The following is a 23,716-nucleotide window of genomic DNA, read 5'->3' as shown; positions in this document are numbered from 1 at the left end:
GAAAATTCCAATTCATTTCAGATCTTTCAGCCTCAACTCAATTAAACCCACTGAGACAGGAAAATTCTCTTTTGGTGGAGGACCTTTGCTGAGGTACTAGAAGTTGGTTTGCCTTGATTATGAGTTTAGTCAATCCAATTTAGCAAGTTATCTTAAAAAAAGTTCTAGCAAACAATGCATTTTATCTATTTCTTTAAGTATATAGCTCTTTTTATTGATTACTAGAGGACCGATGCACGAAATTCGTGCAAGAGTAGGCCCTCCTTCCCACGGCTGCCGGTACTGGCTTCCCTCCAGGACCTGGGATCTAAGCCTCCCTCTGGCCACCAGCAGGCACCTGGGACCCGGGCTCCCTCACAGCCCTGGCTTCATCTGGAAAGATGTCCGGTCTAATAAGCATATTACGCTTTTATTATTATAGATGAGCTCAAACTTCTGCTCTGCAGCAAAATCCACATTCTTACAATGCAATGCCTGAAGAAACAATATTCCATGTCCGATACTCACTGTGATATCATAAATGATCCAGATACAGTTGGGACAGTGTCAGGAAGAGGCTCTTCAGCTGATAAAATGTGACATTCAAAATGGCAGTAGAAAAATTTTCCTTACCGCCTGCTGGCAGTTAATTCCAAGGTTCCCTTTCTCCCCTCGAACTACTTTCATCAGACAATGCAGGGTTCGGCCTTTTCGGTGTAATCCGGAGCAGTGGTGTTCAATCTCCCCCCGACAGCTCAGGATGATCTCAGGGCTCAAAGAAAAGTCTTCCATCAACATGCGTCGGTAATCCAACATCTCCCCCTGGCACTCACTGCTCACTTGTCGTCCTAAGTTAGGATTTAAGCCATTACATTATGGTGAGCATTAGGATCAAGTATCACCACATATGAAAAGTACACATTTCCCCCCGGAATAAACCAGTCACATTATTATTTAGACTGAAAAGCTTAGAATTTAGCAAAAACTTTATCAGCATAAAATGAGTTTAAGACTCCAGAGATTAGGGTTTATCCTGTCAGTGTTCTGTATTATACAGATTTTATACTACTAAACTAATCATGCAAATGTTGTACCAATGAAAGTCTTATCAACAAGATAACTATGTGGGTAAAAATGAAAGCCTAGAACAATCTCTATTGGCCCACAGTAAAAGCTTGTGGAAAGACTACCATTTAAATATTCACTATAGCTTCCCACCTTCCTTCAGCTATAAATGCCAACTGGGAAAACTTAAGTAATGTTTTAAAACACAGCTTTATTGACATACAGTTGACATGTAAGAAACTATACTTTCAAAGTATACAACTGGGTAAGTTTCATATACATATACATTGGTGAAACCATCACCACAATCAAGATATTGATCACACTTATCAACTCCAAAAGTTTCCCTATGCTCTCTTGTAATCCCTCCCTTCCTTTCCTATCTACACCCCCAGCCTCAACCCCAGTCAACCATTGACTTGCTTTCTGTGACTATAGATTAGTTTAATAGTTTGTAATTTTTAAAAGTCTATATAAATAGAATCATATCATATGGACTCTTTTTTGTTTGACTTCTACTTGGCATAACTATTTTAAGATTTATCCATGTATTGACAATTCATTCCTTTTTATTGCTAAGTAATACTATTCCATAATGTAGATATGCTACAATTTGTTTATCCCTTTCAACTACTGATGAACATTTGGGTTATTTCCAGTTTGGGGCTATTACTGGTACATATAGAGCTATTATTAGTATTCATGTGTAAGAGTTTACATGGACATTCGCTTTCATATGTCCGGGTCATATGGGAGATGTATGTTTAACTTCTTAAGAAACTGGCAAACTATTTTCCCAAGTGGTTGTACCACTTTAAATTTTCATCAGCAATGTATAATAGTTCCAGTTTTTCCATATTCTTGTCAACATTTAATATGATCAGTCTTTTTTTAGCAATCTGTATAACTTCTCTGAATTATCTGTTCATATCCTCTGGCCATTTATTTACTGAGTCTTTTTTGTGTTTCTTGTCAATTTGCAGTTTAAGGACATTAACTCTCTATTTTTCAAATACCAAAATTAGATTACATTATGCATACTGTTTTATAATATGCCTTTACTAGTCAATAATCTCTACTTTTCATTTTAGGATTCACCTAATATGCAGACCATAATCAATATTCCCCAGCTGTCTCCAAAATGCCCTTTGTTTGGTATTCAGTCCAAGACCATGCATTGCCTCTAGTTGCTATTTCATTGCTTTCAAACATCCAGATATGAAAAAAAATTTACCAAAAAGTTCTGAGTTTTCTTTAATGACTGATTTCCCCCCCCACTTAACTTCTTAATCACTAACCAACTCTCCCAGCACCACTTATTCAATGAGAGGTAGAAATTTCATTTTTGTAGTCTATAGCAAATATTAAAGACAACCCTGGCTTTTCAAACATCCTTCTTGGATCCTTTGTCAGGGGTTGACATTTGGACTAAACAGATCATGAGTCTGACTCTACGGGGGATAATCCTTTCATCTTTTACTGTTTAATTTCTTAACATCATCATTGTTATAATAACATTACCTATCACTTATTATATACCTAGTGCTATGCCAAACAGCCTCATTCAATCCTCATATGAACTCAACATAGGTAATATTTTTTATAGATAAGAAAAATGAGGTTTAGAGAAATTAAAAATTGGAAACAATGGACACCTAGCCAGTTAGTTTGGTGACAGAGCCATAACTTGGAAGTCATCTCTCTCTGACCCAAGCTCATCTGCTAAACCAGTGGTTCTCAACCTTCCTAATGCCGCGACCCTTTAATACAGTTCCTCAGGTTGTGGTGACCCCCAATTTCATTGTTACAAATTGAACATAATTAAAGCATAGCGATTAATCACAAAAACAATATGTAATTATATATATGTTTTCCGATGGTCTTAGGCGACCTCTGTGAAAGGGTCGTTCGACCCCCAAAAGGGTCGAGACCTACAGGTCGAGAACCGCTGTAAACCATTATACTACTCTTTCCTAAAAATGTGGTATAGTACAGGGTGTGGCAAAAATAGGTTTACAGTTGTGAGTATGCAAAACAGAGTTCATTCTTGTATTGTTATTTATTTATATTAATTTTAAATTCTCACCTGAGGGTATGTTAATTGATTTTAGAGAGGAAGTAAGGGAGAGAGAAAGAGACAGAGAAATATCAATGTGAGAGAGAAACTTCTTTGGTTGCCTCCCGTGTGCACCCCAACGGGGATTGAACCAGCAAGCTGGATGTGTGCTCTGACTGGGAATCTACCTGGCAAGCTTTTGGGGTATGGTGCTCCAACCAACTGCACCACACTGGCCAGGGCTTATTTGTTAATTATTGTATTATTTTTCCAATACAAACAACTGTGAACCTATTTTTGCCACACCCTGTAGGTATTTTAAAATACTAAAATATTTGGATTTGAGAAATATTCTTTACTTTGCAAAAAAAAAAAAAAAAAAAAAAAGAAACAAGCAGAGATATAAAGAAAAACAAAATTGGAGATTACTGAGCTAGGAGGAAGGGCCTTCAACAAGGTATAAGGATGCCAACCCTTCAATTCCTAAAAAAAGACTCTTAAATAACAAGGCACAGATGTACTCAAAAGAGCAAATATAGGCGAAAAGTAACAGTACATGAAGCTTTAAAATGTAAATCCAAAAAGGAATTAAAAGGATAAAAAGAAATAAACTCTCACCTCTATGCACAGCTGACTCCAGACACATCAGAAGGTAGGAGAGCCTGGCTTCCCGGGACCGGGGAAGGTTCTCCACATTGCACCGGTATTTTTTTAAGTCACTCTTACAGGATTTGGCCAATGAATAACTGACCTTATAATCTTGGGCAATCAGCTTCTGGCGGGTTGTTAGTGCTTCTCGACACTGAGTAAAGAAGGCAGCGAAAGAGTTGTAAGACTGCTCAGGTGGTTCAGCTGTTCCCATGTACCTCTCATGGCCAGGTACATGTCAACAACAACCGCCGTTGTTACCAAGATGCCTCTTTTAAGCTTGGTTAAAATTTAACACAAGCATGCTAAACTAGCGTGACAAGAGGCAGAGGTAAATGGGTGGGGACCCCTAGATTTCTACAGTGAACTGCTGATGGTTGCTGCAACAGCTGTCCTAAACACATACATATTTGGTAGATTCTAATACAAGATCTTGACAAAGTATTCTTTTCCTATTTAACAATATTCCAGCCGAAACCGGTTTGGCTCAGTGGATAGAGCGTCGGCCTGCGGACTGAAGGGTCCCAGGTTCGATTCCGGTCAAGGGCATGTACCTGGGTTGCGGGCACATCCTCAGTGGGAGGTGCAGGAGGCAGCTGGTCGATGTTTCTCTCTCATCGATGTTTCTAACTCTCTATCTCTCTCCCTTCCTCTCTGTAAAAAATCAATAAAACATATTTTAAAAAAAATATTCCTAAAGTAAATTTCACCAGAATCAAAGTAGAAACTAACATAATACTTTGGAAGTTCCATTCTATATTTTTTAAATATAATTACTCAATAGTAAAGGAACTGGAAATGAAAAACATTTCTTCAGCTGCACAGAAAAGAAAATGCACAATTAAAAAAACAACAAAAATAATTACTTTTAAAGGGAATAAAAAATTTTTTTGCATTCATCCAGGAACAGAATACTAAGAGTAATGAAAATGCTTAATGAAACATCTGCTGAAAAATTAAATAGCTAATTACCTATGAAGCACATTGGTTTGGTTATCCTAAACTTCCTGAGTATGTAAGATTGACTTCAGTGTAATTCTGATATAAAATTCTCCATTTTGCCCTGGCTGGTGGGGCTCAGTTGGTTGGGCATTGCCCCATGCACCAGAGGGTTGCTGGTTCAATTCCCAGTCAGGGCACATGCCTGGGTTTTGAGCTCAATCCCCAGTAGGGAAGGTGCAGGAAGCAGCCAATTGAAGTTTTGTTCTCACATCAATGTTTCTCCTCTCCCTCTCCCTTTCTCTCTCTCTAAAAAAATCACTAAAAAAAAATCTTTAAATTCTTTTTTTCCAATTTTACTCCCCAAACTGATTCCAAATTGGCTTCCAAATGTCCAGATATCACAAGTAACGCTTCATTTTCTTGGCTTAAGCAAAATATGCTTTGGTTCCCTACTAAAAGCCAGTGTATCGCCTCTGAAAAGGGTAAGCTTTACTAATCAGTTATTTTGATATCAGTTTATAAGAATATTATTTGAGATGATTTGAGAAAGCTTTTAAGAAATGAATAAGTCCTAGCTAGTTTGGCTCAATGGACAGAGTGTCTGCCTGCAGACTGAAGGGTCCTGGGTTTGATTCCGGTCAAGGGCACATGCCCAAATTACGGGCTCGATCCCCAGTAGGGGGCATGCAGGAAGCAGCCAATCAATGATTCTCCCTCATCATTGATGTCTGTTTCTCTCTCTCTCTCTCCCCCTCCTCACCCTTCCTCTCTGAAATCAATAAAAAAACCCCTATATAATAAAAGCATAATATGCAAATTGACCAAACGGCTGAACAGTGGAATGACCATCAGGGACCATGCTATGACACCAACTGGTACCAGGCCAGCCAAGGCGGGTGCAATGCAATTGGTCGGAGGCCTGGCCATTGCCCCATGATCGCCCCACAGAGGGAGGCCCAGGCCACCTGTGGGCTGCGGTGGGTGGGCAGGGCCTCCCTCTGTGAGGGAAGCCCAGGTCCCAGGTGCTGGAGGGAAGCCGGTGCCAGCAGCCAGGGGAAGGAAGGCCTACTCTTGCACGAATTTTGTGCATCAGGCCTCTAGTGTGTATATGTATGTATGTGTATATCTACACTAACAAAAGAGAAAAATGCAAATTGACCATCCCTCCGCTATGCCCACCAGCCAATCAGTCATATGCAAATTAACCCAACAAAAATGGCAGTTAATTTGCATACATAGGCAGTGGGGTGAAGACTGAAGACAGCATAGAAGGAAGCGAGGCGCTGCAGAAGGGAGCGAAGCGGAGGGAATGGAGCCGAGGCAGCGGAGAGGGAGCGAGATGGTGGAGACCGGAGGGAGCGATGTGGCAGAGACAGGAGGGAGCGAGGCAGCGGAGATGGGAGGGAGCCGAGGCAGCGGAGACGGGAGGGAGCAAAGCAGTGGAGAAGGGAGGGAGGGAGGCAGCGAAGATGGGAGGAAGCGAGGCAGTGGAGAAGGGAGGAAGCGAGGCAGTGGAGAAGGGAAGGAGTGAGGCAGCGAAGACAGGAGGGAGCGAGGCAGCAAAGAAGGACTTCGCTCCCTTCTCTGCTTTGCTCTGGCCTCAGGAAAGCCCTATTCTTGCAGGAATCTGCCTGCAACAGGCCTCTAGTATATATATAAATATATATATATATAAATAAAATAAATGAATAAAATATTGGTCTGTTTTAAAGTAATACTTACCTTTTCACTCATGGATTCTTCAAATTTATGGTTGAAGAGGCACTTATATACTCTGCCTTCACCAGCTTGTGTCTACAAGGTGAAACATACCCATTGTTATGATTATTAGGTAAGTAGTTATGCTAGACAGTATCCATAATCCTATATAGAATTTTCTGTTAAATTAATATAATGTGAGTACATTTGAACAAATGGCTCCACTATTTATAAAATTTAGTAGCCTTTAAAAGAAAATAGTGCCTGCAGTAAAGATAAAAATTTGTTTCCTAGATGTCTTGACTATTGTCATTTAGTCCCAGATATATTGTTAATTAGGGAATCAAGAGAAGTGGCAATGAGCCTTCCTTTTTACAATGTAAAACTTATATTTCATGGCTTTGATGGTGAAAGCTGTTATATCAAAACAGCAGGCAGAGTGGGAATGTACAGAAGTCATGCTCAGTTCTTTGATGTAAAGATGGAGATTCTTCTATTTACAATGTTAGAGAGTTGTTCTGTAGAGTCTGTGAGTAGCAATAAGGGATTTGGTTTAACCTGTGTGGTGCTGGTTTTTTTTTTTTTAATCTTGACCAGAAACATAAACATGTAATACGGCAAAGTTTTAGTCATGGAATAGATGTGAATGGAATTCCCTGGTAAACTAGGATTCCTATAGATAAAATAAACTCCCAAGAACTGATGAGAAGTTAGATAAGAGTGGAGACTGTCAGAAGCCAAATATTAACTGGATGTTAAATCAAAGCTGAGCATCCAGCATCATTTTCTGTTACCCTGAGACCAACTCCACCTTCCAGTTTTAGTAGCTTTTCTACATGTGATGTTTGTGTTAAGTTTTTGTTTGTTTGTTTCCTGGAATAGAGTATTTAAAAATATTTAAAAAGAAAAGGAAGAAAAGAATAGTTTCTGAACTGACTTACATTTTCACAAAAACGCTCCCGATCATCTCGGCAAGCAAAGTATAAATGCCGATCTAAATGAAAGTCATCTGAGGACAGCTCAGCCACGCGGAGAATGGCTTTCTTGCAAACCTCAGAGACTTGAATCTTGGGATCTCCTTCTTCTGCTTCTTTCACCAGGCCTTTCTCCAAACATGATACCACCTCACCTTGTGAATGTGCATCCTAAAATAGTGAGGATACTAATTTTAAAACTCTCACCACAATGACTTTCTACTAAACATCATTTGGTTAAAAACAACAACACATTTCAACATATAGTTAGCTTATTGATGTTCTGTTGAGAAATCAGGTGGGAGCCAACCACATATTATAGAAAATGTCCTCAATAATCTTTGGTTAGAATATAATACTTGCATGGTACAAATGGAAACAGAGATCCTGGGAAATTAAGTATAGTTAGTTAGCACTGGAAATAGAAACCTGAGTTTTTAAAGTTTAAAATGTCAGAAACATTTAAAAGAATCACAGTAGCCCAATGCTCAATCATAGCTGATGTCCATAATGAAATAACATTGCAGAAACCTCTGTTCATCTATCTTGCAAGGGTATTTCCCACGTAATAGTGCTTTTAGTCAAGATACGAAAACAAGTCACAGAATCCATTGAGAAAATATATTATAGAGACCCTGTTCCTCCTTTTTTCTATTCTACACTGCCCACAAAGATGCAAATATATACAATCTGTAGTATAATATTCACTTTGATGTTTTGAATTAATCTTATTGCAATTTTAACGAGATTACCACCCTTTATTCAAACTGCTTTTGAGAGCTTTCCTAAACTCATCCAATTTACTTGTACATTGCATCCACAAGCATTCATCCATTCATTCATTCAAAATATGAGAAATTTCCCCTAAATATTTTCTATTCAAGCATCCTAATCTTCTATACTCAAAAGATATGCTTCAACAACTTGAGAGGTATAACCATTAATACAGTAATTCAAAGCAGAAGAAAATATAGTGCTATCACTTATTTATATATTCACACACATAAAATCTTGTTATAGTAAGATACCAGGTCTATGAAATCATCTGTACATAATAAAAAGACTACTTAAACCAGATAGAGGAATATCTACTTTAAGTAAAATTTCAATTCAACAAAAAGAGTATAGCATTTTTTCTATTTTGTTTGATAGAGTTTGTTCCCTAGCACACTACTTTCCAAGTAGCTGCATGAAATGTTCATGTTCTCTCCTAACACACCTGTGAAGAGGGGATAAGAGTGGTGTATCTATTGGGCAGATGAGCAAACAGAGGCTTAGAGGGTTTATTAACTCATGCGAGTTGCAGAATGTAAGGTGCCTATTTAAGACCTTGGGGTTCTATGGAACTTCCTGTATGATTCTATGTAATGCTTACAAACCTGAGATGATCAAAAAGATCTCTGAAGATTAATTCTGAACAGACGAAACTCTTAGGGACAAGAGACAAAAGGATGACAACAGGGAGAAAAGTGAACACAAACCCCAGAAATCTGGAGTAAGGCTTATTTTTTCTTCCTACTTTATGAGTGACAGTCAAGTCTGTCTATGACCCACTTAGGCAAGGCCTAACCATTTCCTCCTCCCAAAAGAAAAACAAACCAATGATCACACAGAGTTGGACAGAAACATATCAGGCACTTATTATATAAGTAAGTATTATATACAGCATCATCCTGAGACAGACAGTTTGCAGGTTTGATTCCCTGCTGAGGTCCTTATGAGAGGAAACGGATCGATGTTTCTTTTTCTTTTCCGTTCTCTCTCTCTCTCTCCCCCTCCCTCGCCCTTCCTCTCTCCCCACCTCCCTCTCACTCTCTCTAGAATCAATAGAAACATTTCCTTGGGTGAGGATTAAAAAGAAAAAGTAGGCAAGAACTCAGCTTTCATCTCTGCTATGAATTCTCTATTTCAATGTTTCTGGTGTCTTTTGTGATCTACATCATTACCCAAAGAAGAAAACAATGTCTGAATTATTCAAAGTAATTGGTTAAAAGCAGGGAATGCTCAACTACTGAGTAAAAAGTATAATAGTAATAATATGGCACATGTCTATATTAAGTTCCTGTATGGGATGCCACATTCCACTTTCTCTGCAGACAATGGAAATCATTTACATTTTACTTTTAGAGATCTGCACTTTCATTTTTACAATATTTATTTAGAAAATTCTAAAGATCTTAATATATAGTCTTTGTTCTAAATTTTATATATATTAACATTTGAAAACATCATCGTAATTTTGAAATCATGACATTTATATGTTCATACAAAGAAGGGTACAAACAGGTTAATCATGACCCTTTTTCTGACTTTTAGAGCAGGTCAGTTCAAAGCCAGTCACAGCGGAGTTTGCAAGCTTCGATGGCAACAAATTTGAAATTGATGAGCCTATTCTCTTTTGTGGTCAGAAACTGACTCATTAATTTTCCAGGATAATTTTCATATCTAAATAACCAGCTACATAGAAGTAAACTATAGTTAGAAAGGCAGAAAAGGGCTGAGGACATGCCTCCTTTTTTAAATTTGGCTGTAGCAGCAGAGTGGATTATATAGGAAAGAACATGTTTACAGAAGTGCAGGCATGAGTCATCTTACTGTCCCCAAAATACAAGCAGAGTTGGGGTGCCTGGTATAAACAGAAATTCACCTAACTGGTCACTATAGCAAAAGATAAAAATGACCAAAATATGCATGTTGATGGTTCATAGAAACATCTTTTGTTATTTTAACAAAGCTAAAAACAGCCCTCACTATCATGTCTTTGGGCTCTAGCATTTTCTGCAGTCATTTCAATCACTGCAGACTTAATTCGTACATGCCATTGAAAGTAGGTTTTATATTGACAATTCCAATTGCTAGTGGGAAGCTAACTAGTGATTCTCTTGGAGTCAACAGGGAAGAACTACTACAAAGAAAGGTGAATTGTAATGTTCCACTCTACCACATGGACCACTAATCACAAATATAAAGAAGTGTCATCACTGATTCCTGAACAGTGTGTTTGGAACACGTAGGTGAAGATACTGAAGAGTGAGGGTTAGAATTGGATATAATCTTCAATACCCGATGCAATACCCTGCATTATCAGGGTGACTTAGTGCTTTTGTGCCACTTCTAGAATCTGCTGGGAAAGGAAAAAAAAATCTGCCTTCTTTATTAAACCGGCCTTTTTTTAGCTGCCTGCCAAGTTCACAGTGCTCTCAAGATAGACTCAGAGGTGCCCTGTGAAAGGGCCAGAGCCCTGTGCTGGCATGAAAGAAAGGTTACTCGGTGACAGTCAGACAAGAACCAGCACTAAAACCTTCTGGCATACAATACTATGCCCCTTCCCTCCATGAGAGAAGCCTGCAAGGCCTGGTGCACTAAACAAATAGGGGACAAGAGACAAATGGCCTTTATTTTTCTTCACATTTCCTAAACAGCAGATTAATGAATAGTGGCAATTAATAGCTGATGACATATCCGCCCCAGACTACCTCTCCCTCTGGCATCTGTTACTTTTCAGGAGTTTCTTTCATTTTTTCTGAGCAAACAAATTCAGAATAAACCTGGTCAAACCTCCATTTTGACCTTCTAGACAAGAGACCAATAAGGACAAAAATAAGTTCAGCTATAATTTAGGAAGAAAAAGCCAGCTAGGTAGTTTTCTTTCCTGTCTTTACTAAAACTAGTTCTTCTGAGAAGGTAATATATCACATTTGTAGAGTACCTTTCTTTTTTTTCTTTTTAAATATTTTATTGATTTTTCACAGAGAGGAAGGGAGAGAGAGATAGAGAGCTAGAAACATCGATGAGAGAGAAACATCGATCAGCTGCCCCCTGCACATCTCCCACTGGGGATGTGCCCGCAACCCAGGTACATGCCCCTGACCGGAATCGAACCTGGGACCCCTCAGTCCGCAGGCCGACGCTCTATCCACTGAGCCAAACCGGTTTCGGCGAGTACCTTTCTTATGACAAGCTAGAAGTACTTTCATATACCTTAAAATCTTCTAATATTTAAATATTTAAAAATACGTAAATAAATAGATAAATAAATATTGTCTTTTGTACTGGTGTGCTGAGTGACTTTAAAAAATGTTTTCATTGATTTTCAGAGAGAGAGGAAGGGAGAGGGACAGAGAGATAGAAACGTCGATGAGACAGAAACATCGGTTGGCTGCCCCTGCACACCCTCACTGGGGATTGAGCCCGCAACCCCAGCATGTGCCCTAACCAGGAAGCAAACCGGTGACCTCTTGGTTCAGGAATTGACGCTCAACCACTGAGCTACACTGGCTGGGCTTGAGTGATTTTTTTATGGCAACAGTGAGGTATATGCAGAGAAAAGTTTTGAGAATTCAAGTCTCTCCTAACCCAACTACTATTCCCACAAGACTACAAAATGCTTTGCCATAGAATGTTATAGGGAACCAGCAAGTGTTTTAGTATTTTGAAGGTAACACTAATCTTAGCAGATATTAATTCCCCTACTTTTCCATACTTTTGGAACATTTTGTCACAAACAGATAAAATGCACTCACAAGTAAACTAGCCTTAGACCTTGGGGCTGTCTGGACTTCAACTTTAAGGTCACCTCTAGCCCTAAATTTTTTGCATGCTAGTTATACAAAGCTTTTCATTTCTCAAGTTCCTAAAACCCCTCTGATGAAACCAGTGTAGTACATACCTTTTCTCCAAGCCGAATGCTGCCACATTTCAGAATGTTGATGTCATTTTTGCAGTCATCCATGAAGCCACAGATTAGACGGTAATCACTGAAAATGATGGCCGTCATCTTGGTGATGTATTGGTGACATTGGTACTCAGTGATGTTGCCTCTGTGATCCACCAAGCAGGAAACCAAGTAACCTTTTCCTACTGGTTCATCAGCACATTCTTTAATCTGCTCAAAAGACAGCGGCTGTTTTACACAGTATTCTATTCTCACATCAAACAGCTTTTAAAAAAGAAAGAATGATATTTTCCTGTTGATAGTGTGTCATGCCTACTCATACTGTTTGTGCCCTCTAGGAAATACCTTATTAATGTGTTTTGTAAGAAAATACAGACATATACAAATGCTAGATAGAACTCATGTCCAAATGGAGTAAAAAGAGCTTTATTGACATATTTCAGCTTTACTGACATATACTTAAAAGGAGCTTTAAATATTCTAAATGGGCCCTGACCGATTTGGCTCAGTGGATAGAGTGTCGGCCTGTGGATTGAAGGGTCCCAGGTTCGATTCCGGTCAAGGGCATGTACCTCGGTTGCGGGCACATCCCCAGTGGGGGGTGTACAGGAGGCAGCTGATCGATGTTTCTCTCTCATCGATGTTTCTAACTCTCTACCCCTCTCCCTTCCTCTCTGTAAAAAATCAATAAATTTTAAAAAATAATAAAAAATAAATATTCTAAATGGTTCTACTGAGAAATCCCTTTATACATGCAAAGAATGCAATAGATGTTAAGGAGATTAATCTAGAGAATAAGTCTGGAAAACAGGTGTAGAACTGAAGTCAGGTTGCATGTCCCAAGCCAAGCTACACAGCAAACTATTATCATTAAGTAAACCTAATGGCCAAAGGAAGGAGGAAAGGCATAATATTACTTCCTGACATGAAGTTAATGAGTTCTGAACTAACTATAAATGTGGACATGTGTTTTTGAATTTAGTAAAATCTCAACTTTACCACTATGGTCTGGACTGGAATCATGTTTAAAAGGATGTACAGTGCAGCTTGGCAAGAAGTCTGGGAAGGGGAAGCCACTGTAAACTTAATTTGGGAGGTTTAGATATATGATCTAGCGGATCAAACACACAATGATTCCACACGGCTAGTGGCCTGCAAAGTGCATACCAAACCACAAATGCCACTGAAGCAAGCTAGCCAAAAAATGCTGAAATTCAGGCATAAAAAAGCGAAATCTACTTATAGGGCTACAAGCTTGAATTATAAAGCAAAGAAGATTGTTTGGGAAAAGCCTATTATTACATTTAAAGAAATAAAAAAAGCAGACAAAAATGGTAGTTTTGACAAGAGGAAGGAGATAAATGTAAATATCTATTCTGAATATAAATGAGAAGGAAATATTTTGGTTGTACTGGTTTTTTCAAACCAATGGAGACCATTCTCCACTATTACGTCACCTACTGTAAATATGTACATAGGGCAAAACAAATACAATCTCTTTCCCAAAAGGTGCTGGGTGAAGGACATACCATACACTTATTATCCTATAGGCCACTGGGTCTCTCTATGTCTAACTCCAGAGTAAGTCAAAGACTCAGTTCAAGACAGAAAGTTGTGTTTACTTTTAAAAAAGCAAAGTTTGGAATTTAAGTAAACAGTCTCACACTGGCTTCAAGAGGCAGCATAGTTCTTCAACAGACAATATGAATGCAATTTTTTCAGTCTAACCTGGAATTCCTTTTTTATGATGCCTAAAAAGATGGCCATCAATATTATTCCCAGGAAAAGGATATTTTTTGTGTGAGCAAAACAGTGTTCAGTTTCAAAAGTAAAGGAGGAATAGCTCCTTGAAAATCTCACTGGGCTGGTGTAGTTCAGTGGTTGAGTGTCGACCTATGAACCAGGAGGTCACATGACCCAGTTGCAGGGTTGATCCCCAGTAGAGGGTGTGCAGGAGGCAGCTGATCAATGATTCTCTTGCATCAATATGTTTCTATCTCCCTCTCCCTCTCCCTCCCTGAAAAAAACATGTATTAAAAAACACACACAACAGGGTAGTGGTAGACACCTGGGTTTGAAAATTTAATGAAGTAGAAGTATTCAGATAGGCTCTAATGCTGGGAAATCAGCAGTTTACAAATCTGAAGAAAGAACAAGAGCACAATTTGAATTGAACCCTAAGAAGAAATTAAATGTATATTTGCTTTTAATCACTTGAGATTTTACTGAAACACAGAGATGTAATACCTATTTGTATTTCAGTTTACTGCCAATTACAATAGGATGTTTAGCATTTGAATTAGAAGTTTATACTTTTCTTCATCCATTCTACTGGATAAAAGTTTAATATGACAGAAGGAAAATTTCTAAGATTAAGAGCAAAAAACAGCATTAAATCATCAATATATTTATGGGTGAGCGTTAACTCTGAAGTGGCTGGGGTGCAGATCCACTCTGTTTCTGACATGAAGGCTTGGGGAAAGCAAGCAGTATTTGGCTCAATCATGGGGGTATATTAAAAATTTGGTTTGTAATTTGCAGGTATTCTTGGGATATTGTTTTTTTCCTTCGAAGTAGGATTCCAAAATTAAGAAAGACAGGAAGGAGATGTAGGATAAAATAATTAGTTGGCAACTACGTTTTTCCTGATATTTAATTTTCTTGACTCTGATATAATCTCCCTCAAGAAAGGGAGAAGTGTCCGTGTTACCTGAATCTTTTACAGAATCAAAGCACCCCCCAAAAGTTACAAGAGGGCCATCATTACATACACATTATAAGGAAGTGTGTGTGTGTATGTGTGTGTGTGTGTGTGTGTGATTCCAGAGTCGTCTTCTTTTAAAACCTTTGAATATATATATAAAATAAGCAAGCACAGTGAAATCATTCTGATGTATCTGCATATACTCTAAGCTAAATTTCCACATGGCAATCAAACTGGTATGTATAGCTATGTCGCTACCTAAGGGAATGTGATAAGCAGAATATTGAAGCTAGAAGCTGAAGATCAATGTTTCAAAGATAGGTCATTCTATTCTGAAGCCCAAGAGTAAATATGAAGAAAGGTCACTGCTATAAAAGAATAAAACATATCTGATCGAAGATTAGAAGGTTTGAGGAAGAAACGGGTTCTACAAAATCCCATAATGACTTAAGTGAGGAACACAAGCTGAAGGCTTAATGGTTGGAGCAGGGTCTTCCTTAAAAGCTCAGGAGAAAATGTTCCCGACTTAAGTCACCAAATAGGGTAGTTTGAGGATAGATCTACATATTGCAAGATTTATGATAATTAACTTTGAGGTGGAAAAATAGCAACTGTGTGCTCTCTCTATTTCAATATATAGAAATCTCTGGCTTTCTGGAATTTCTATTACTGATTACAAAAAATAAAATAAGAATTTCTATATCACAAATTTCACTAATATTATATTTCACATTAAGCCAAGAGAATTGAAAAATTTCCCCAATTAACATCCATACAATACTACACATTTTCATTATTTTTGTCTTTAGTATCAACATCCATTTATAACAATTGACATAATCTTTTTATACATATTTTTAAGGTTAACTCCTATTATTTGAAGCATATGCCTCTGTGGTTCCATTGATCCAACTATATAGCCAAAATACTTAGGAATATTTATAAGCCTCTTGGGGAAACCATTTTGGTATGCCTCAGACATAAGCAGACTGTGAAAGTGTGAGAGCAGAGCTGAAGACAGAAGCAGTTGTATTCTCTGGGTACCAACAGAGCCTGATTATCAGCTTGCCTGAATCAACAGCATCCTACTGTAAGTGTAGGTGAACATTAACAAAAAGAAGTCTAATTACACTGGCCTTGGTCTATCTATCAACCAATACAGATGTGAATTCCAAGAAAAGTAAAGTAACTGAATGAGTCATTCCTCCCTTAATGACTAGTCTGATAGAGATGTAATTTTCTCTTCTATGCCATTAAACACCCACAAAATTCTTTTACAACCTACCTCTGATATGGTAGATTTGCAAACCTCTCTGGCCACAGATTCAAATTTGGGATCTGTTGTTAGGTTCAGCTTATAATTCCACAACAACTAGGTACAAGAGAAGAAACAAACTTCAGTTAGACTTACATGAAATTTACCAACAATTTCATAAATATAAGTGTTTTATGATAAATTATGACACAAATAAATGATAAAAGTTCATTGTACAGAGTCAGATAAAGCATATTCAGACTTCAGTTAACGAACAGAAAAGGGGAACAAAATGCCACTGCATTTGTAGATAAAAGGGAAAAAAGGTACAGACAAAGTAAAACTACTAGTCAGATATTCTTTTTTTTTTTTTACTAAACATTTTTTTTAAGTCAAGAAAAAAACTAAAACCAAAATCCCTGCTGTAGTTTTCAGAGAAAATATAAATAGGTAGCATAAGCTAAATTCTGCTTAAGCCCAAAAAGTCTAATCCAAAAGCTCAGATTTTGGGGTTTAGTCACAGATTTCACAATCAGCAGAACTTTCATAAATCAGTTTTATGAAGGAGAGTCACCCAGAGTCTAGTTTCCAGGTATATCTGTCTTCATTCCTTTAAAACCCTTGACACCATAAGGTTGAATTTACACTACTTTTATTACACTTTATTCCTCAGTATTAGATTCTTTTAGATGCTATTATAAATGAAATTGTTTTCTTAATTTCATTTTCAATTATTCATTGCTGGTCAACAGAACATACAACTGATTTTTGTAAATTAACCTATCCATGAAATCTTTAGTCTAATTATGCATTTTAGAAAATTTCCCATAATAAAAGCTTAAAAAACTATTATTGAATTTAACCAAATGCTTTTTAATGTGTCTACTGAGATTTAACATTTTTTTTTCTTCTTCACTGTGATTATTTTTCAAATATTAAACTTAACCTCAATTATAGAGTAAAACCAATTCAGTCTTGATGTATTTCCCTTCTTATATTTTACTGGACTCAGTTTGCTACTAACTTGCTTAGCATTTTCTCATCTACAATTCATGATTGACATTGGCCTGTGCTTCTTTTCTTGATATATACTTGTTAGGAGATATTAAGGTTATTATAGCCTTGTAACAAACAGGAAAATGTTTCCACGTTTTTACTGTCTGAAAGGCTGGTGTTATTCTTCCTTAAATGTGTGTGAAAATTAACCAATAAATCCATCTGGTCCTGGAAGTTTCATTTTTGGGAAGATTTTTATTTACAGACCCAATTTTTTTGTGTATCATAATCTTTTTTTTTCTTTATTGATTTAAAATAAACATTGGGTTATTCAGATTTTCAACTTATGTTAGTTTTAGTAAGTTTGTTTTTCTAGGAATTTGTCCATTGCATCAACATTTTCAATTTCACTGGCCAAAAAAAATTGTTCATACTCTCTTATCTCTTGCTTTAATGACATTAATTTATCCCTGAACTCTCTACTAGGTAGAAAGTTATTCAATTTTAAAAATTTGTTCCGTTACCAATAATGGGAAAAATTATAATGCCAACCCACGTGTTTTATTAGATTGCCAGGTCTGTCATAACACTATACTACAGACTGTCTTAAACACAGAAATTTATTTTTATCACAATTCTGGAGTCTAGAAGTCTGAGAACAAGGTGTCAATAGTACTGATTTTTTTCTGAGGCCTCTCTCCTCTTGTAGAAGGCCGGCCATCTTCTCCTTAAATATTCACATTCTTCCCTCTGTGTCTGGGTCCTAATCTTCTCTTTTTATGACATCAATTCTCCTGTTTTCTATATACTATTTGTCCCTGTTTTCCTTTCATATACTTACTATTCCAGCCCTTGGGGTTCTAAGGCACGTATCAGCTTCTTTTGGGGCTTCCCCTCTGCCAGATTGAGTCTACAGATGAATTTTGAGGTCCCCCCCAATCTTTTGCTTCATATATAATGCCATATATATAAATAACAAATATATATATGTATATAACAAATATATATAAATAACATATATATATACATATATATATATATATATATATATATATATATATATATATATATATATATATATATATATAAAACAGCCTTTTATAGACACATTTTTAATCCATTCTTTTAATTATTACTAACTACACATAAATCCCTAGAAGTAGAAATGCTGAAATAAAGCATATATGCATTTTAAGATGACTGGGCTTTTTTTTAAAGTTTTTAAAATTTATATTTCTATCCATAGGCCAGAGCAGGGTTTAGCAAACTTTTTCTGTGAAGAGCCAGAAAGTAAATATTTTAGGCTTTGAGGAACCTATAGTCACTTCTGCAACTACTAGATGACTTTATAATGACCAAATGAAACAACTTTAAAATACAGAAATCTTAACTTGTAAACTTGATAAACACAGAAACAATTATTTCATATGGTAGCTGTAAAAATTTTTAAGTTCAAGTATAGAAATATTATTTGGCAGAACTTGCTGGTTTCTACAAAGGAGGGATATTTATAAATTTATCATGGCCCTTATACAAGGTTTATCAGCCTTTTTTTAAGATTAAGAGAATTAAGAAAAACATAATGCTTCCTAAAACATCAGGGAAAGGATCCCAAATTTTCTCATCATATATATAAAACACATATGGTGGATTATGAAAAGTCATACTTACATGATTACAATCTGAAGAAATTTCATTTTCAGGCTAAAAGGAAAAAAAGGAAAGATGATGTTTTTAAAAAATCTCAAATCTCAAGTTTTCAAACACCACCAAAATAAACTCAAAACAAGAAGTTTGAATATTCAACTAAATATGTTTCTTCAAAATAAGGAGTAAAATGGGGCTTTTACTGAAAAATACAACAGAAAAGTGGGTGAGATATAATCCTTTCCCAACCAATGGTACAATCTGAAAACGGGGGAAATGAAGAAGAATGTACTAGAGATAAAGCCATAGTGACATAGGGTCCTTATGTGACACTTCATAATTCTGAAAGCTAAAGAGGATCAGGCACAATAAGGATGTCCTTTAAAGAAAATTAAATATCTAAGAAAACAGGCTTATTTAAGAGAGCAAAGGAGGTCCATCAATGATTTAAAAATTAGTCTCCTGTCACTATTAGGAGAAGCTGGGTGATGGGTACACAGGAGCTCTGTGTACTATGCTTGTACCTTCTATAATGTTGTAACGTCTATAATCTTGCAAGTTTATAATTAAAAATAGAAAGTTAAAAAAAACAGAAATTATATATACTAGTATATTCCCATGAATACATCTGTTTTGTAAAGCCAGGTACATGTACCAGAGATAAAATAAACTTCCAATTTCATGACAAAAAAAGCTGGACTAGGTTATGCCTAATATTGCATAGCTTTGAAATACACATCTCCTTTATCTATTTTATTTTTAACTTAAATATATATACATATAATATATATATATAATTTCAGAGAGGGAGAGTTAGAAACATCAATGATGAGAGAAGATCATCAATCGGCCGCCTCCTGCACACCCTCCACTGGGGATCAGGCCTGCAACCCAGGCATGTGCCTTAACCGGGATCAAACTGTGACCTCCAGGTTCGTAGGTTGATGCTCAGCCACTGAGCCATTCTGGCCAGGCAAGAATGCTTTTTGTTTAGGCAGTTTTCTACTTTATACCTCCTTTAGATTTTTCAACCAATCAGCAATCCTAGTTCTTTCTCAAACAAAACGTGGAAGGCAATTAATATCACTATAAATTTTTACTCATATTCATTTCTACTAAATAACTTTATATTAAAGGGGCATTCTTGAAAGAAATTCAGAGCATTGCAGAATTTTCAAAATAACCTAGTCAAATAACATGTGAGTTACCATGGGGGAAAAAAGTGTTGTCATGTTTACAGTCCAAAGGAAACTATAATAGCAAATATATGATTGTTTTAATGACTTGCTTCCCTATATAGTGGTAGACTGAGTTATTTTCCTCAGTTGTCACTCTTTATAGGATTTGATATCTGGATCCTTTATCCTGTAACTGCACACCTTCCTGCTGTGGACTTGGCACACACACCCTGCTTTACTGACGTTAGGCTAGGACTTGCTTTAGCTAAGGAGATATTATGAGCGTAAACTTTCAATGTGCTTGGGTGGTTGACTTGTGCTCTCACATTCCTGAGAAGAACATGTCTAGGATGCTGCTAGTACAAGGAGACACGCGGAGCAGACCTAAATCCAACCAGGAGCCCGGAGCAGAGCCATGCTAACTGACCCACATAGCCATTAGCAAGAAAAATAAACATTTGTCATTATAAGCCCTTGAAATTTTAAAGAAAAAAGTGACTAATATACCTATCAAACAAATTCCAAAACCTTTAAATTGCAATTGGTAACAATTATGATCAAATTTAATGAATTTCTTTGTTAATTACAGAGTACTGTACTTTTGATAAAGGAATGACCTAATCCACAGAGACAAATGAACTGCAAATTTGGAGACTGGTTGTTTGGCTTTCATCGCTTTTGTTGCTTTGATTTGCAATTGACAATCGACTTTTCTTATTTTTCTTTCATTCTAGATTCAGAACGAGAAGATGACAACATAGAAATACCTTAAGAACAAGGTTATGATGTTAAGCCATTGATATTCATAGAACTAAAGAGCTATGAAGAATTTCTAAGTGTAATGGCAAATAATTAATTTTAGGAATTTAAAAGGGCTTTTACAATCAAAGGACATAATATTGGTTCAGAACAGTGATTTTCAAATTTTTCCATCTCATGGCACACATAAACTAATTACTAAAATTCTTCAGCACACCAAGAAATATATGTTTTTTGCCCATCTGACAAAAGGTTATAATTTTGATTCATTCACACTGAATAGCTATTGTTTTTGGCTGTTGTCATTTTTTAACTTATTGTCTTTAGAGAGAGGAAGGGAGAAAGGGAGACACCTGCCTGACTCCAATGAAGAATGTGATGGTTATAGCAAGAAATAGTGAAAGCTGTCAACTAACTGAGCTAGGGGCTACATTTATTTCTTACAACACGACAGGCTGGAAGATAAGTGGTAATGTGTTCAGTTTTACAGAGAAACTGAGTAATGTGATGAAAGGTACACTCCTAGGAGATAAAACTGGGTTTATGCTTTCAGTTTGGAACCTCCTCCAAAAGACTCAGTAGGTCAGGTTAAGCACAGTGATGGGGAGCTGGGGGTCTTTGGGAATTACAAGAAAAAGAAAGGCAGACATGATGAATAAACAGAACTAGTGCTCTAAAACAGCAATTTACAACCAGTGTACTGCAAGAATTTTTAAAACATGTAATGCTTGTTTAGTCAAGGGCACCAACCTCTTTTCCCTTAGATTGTCAAATAAAAAATACGACAACAGGCAACACAATAGCTGTCCGAGAATTTTAGTAGTTTATGTGTGCCATGAGATGAAAAGGTTGAAAATCACTGCTCTGGAGTGATTTGACAGATATATGATGAATTTAGATGTAGGTAGCCCAGGTAAGAAACTGGTGGAATAATTAGATCAATCAGAAATTCTGGATTAGCCTTTGAATAACCACAGCAAGTTATAAAAAACTTTTCCTAACCCTGGCCAGTCTGGCTCAGTTGGTTGGAGTGTTGTACCGTAAACTGGAAGGTTTCGGGTTCAACTCCCAGTCAGGGCACATACATGGGTTGCGGGTTTGGTCCCTGGGAGGCAATCAATTGATGTTTTTATCTCCCTCTCTCCCTTCCTATCTCTCTAAAATCAGTAAAAACATACCCTTGGGTGAGGATTTTTTAAAAAGAACAACCTTGCTAACTTCATTTGGCTTTTCTAAATCAATGATTTAAATGTTTTGGGTATTATAGTACTTTAATCTCCTAGTTGAGTAAGCCAAAGCTGAAACAGTCGATTTTAAAGCTTAACACCCCCCAGTCCTTCCTTTAAGTTTTGTAAATTCAGAATTGGTATTTTTGTTTTGTTTTAAGATTTTTAAATTGATTTTTTTTTAGAGAAAGGAGGGAAAAGGAGAGAGAGAAACATCTATGTGAATTGGCTGCCACCTGCACACACTGGGGCATGTGCCCTACCAGGAATGGAACTGGCAACCTTTTGTCTCACAGGATTACACTCAACGGCCAGGGACAGAATTGGTTTTAAGGAAAGGAACAGAATGGTGGAAGAATGACCGACTAACTGAAGTAGTCAGTAGAGAAGCAGTTTGATTTTGGGTGGGTCACTTAACTTCTCCAGACCCCTGAGAACATTGGACTAGAAAAGGGACTTCTTCCACTTAGGAGCTATTAACAGACTTTAGGAGAGAAAATGTCTTAAATCTAAATATAATCTTTTATATGTGAGTACATTTTTTTTGACAAGAGATCCACAGCCATCATCATAATCTCAAAAAAATCCAAGACAAGAAAAGATGAAGAAATATTGGTTTAAGATGGTTGAGATTCTTTCTAGCTTTATGAATCTATAAAATCTGAGGTGTGGAATATAAAAGTAGAAATATTACTGAATTCCACATCCTTTAATGCCGATCATTTGCATATTATGATTTTGGTTTCCTTCTTCATCTTAATCATTCTCTGCTGGTCAAAGTCACAGCAAACAGGTTTCAGAATACACGACTGAAAAGTTCGAGTCTGAATGCTCAACCATCACATTCATTTAAAGAGGATGGTTTTTACAGAAAGTACAAGTCTGGAACTATGATTTCCCCAAGGTAAGCAGGCTGAGTTAATGAGTTTGGCAGGAGATATTAAAGATTCACAAAACTAACTTGGATATTGTCTGTTTCTGCTTGGGAGGTGGATTGTGTCTTAAAATATGGAACATTCTAAAGTTACATAGATTGAAGTTGAACTACCCAGCAGATCATACCTGGCACTAAATTAAGTGACAATAAACTCTGTTTATTAATCGCCTGGGAGAAAACAAACCAAAAAAATGCTAATAGTGTGAGTGCTTTCATGGTCTTAACAAAATCTGAAGGCTGGGCAACAACCAGATGCCTCCTTCTGATGAGACATTCTACTACAGTAGTAAATAAATTCTTCTGGGAGTTTATTTATAAGAAACCATATAAGCAATCCATTTATTAACTTGGTCCAAACCACCCACTTCTACCCATCAATAAAGCAAATTCAATATAATATAGTTAGTAATGTTAGATAAACCCAGTCTTTTAGTCTTGATAAACTTTCACTAAGTATACACTGACTCTTACTCAGATTCATAATTAAGTTCTTCTTAGTGCCTTATTCTGGGCTCAGGATTAATTTTTCCTATTTGTATCCAGGTATAGTTTTTTCTAAAATGTCAGCGATCAACAAAGGCTTTATGTTCTGATTCACTGAAGAGTTGTTCTTTTGTATGATTCTTTATCATTCATCCATCTTTTCAAAAAGGATTTACTATCAGGTCCAGTGGGAGATTAAAAAAAGGTTACAGATGCTAGTAAATTAGTGTGGTAGAAGAGAAAAAGCACAAATCTCTACCTACCATCATACAAAGCAGAGTGTGGAGATTGTAGGGGTAGGGAAGGGCCTGATATTTTAAAGCATGAAAAAAGTAATACCAACCCCCACGAGTAGGACAGAAAGGAAATCAATAAGTTGAATGGAAGAGGGTACATTTCAGTTGAGCCTTAAAAGGAGGTTGTGATTTGATGCTGTGATGCTTTGTGTATGTTGTGGAAGATGAGACAGGGGTAAGCGTTGGAAAGGCACATTC

General features: G+C 36.8%; 1 protein-coding gene across 1 annotated transcript in view; it reads right to left on the bottom strand.

Annotated features, from left to right (window-relative positions):
- GLG1 (golgi glycoprotein 1) overlaps positions 1 to 23,716 on the bottom strand; it is a 109,511-nt gene that overhangs the window by 29,531 nt on the left and 56,264 nt on the right. Inside the window, exons 2-8 of the mRNA XM_059667451.1 lie at positions 18,664 to 18,696; positions 16,027 to 16,113; positions 12,032 to 12,247; positions 7,330 to 7,533; positions 6,413 to 6,484; positions 3,719 to 3,902; positions 613 to 827 (exon numbers count right to left, since the gene is read on the bottom strand). Coding sequence (XP_059523434.1) covers positions 613 to 827; positions 3,719 to 3,902; positions 6,413 to 6,484; positions 7,330 to 7,533; positions 12,032 to 12,247; positions 16,027 to 16,113; positions 18,664 to 18,696 — 1,011 coding nt within the window. The remainder of the gene's footprint in view (positions 1 to 612; positions 828 to 3,718; positions 3,903 to 6,412; positions 6,485 to 7,329; positions 7,534 to 12,031; positions 12,248 to 16,026; positions 16,114 to 18,663; positions 18,697 to 23,716) is intronic.

Source organism: Myotis daubentonii, chromosome 15 (genome assembly GCF_963259705.1).
Source record: "Myotis daubentonii chromosome 15, mMyoDau2.1, whole genome shotgun sequence".
In the NCBI taxonomy this organism is placed as follows: Eukaryota; Metazoa; Chordata; class Mammalia; order Chiroptera; family Vespertilionidae; genus Myotis; species Myotis daubentonii.
This window is presented reverse-complemented; position numbering and strand designations above follow the sequence as displayed.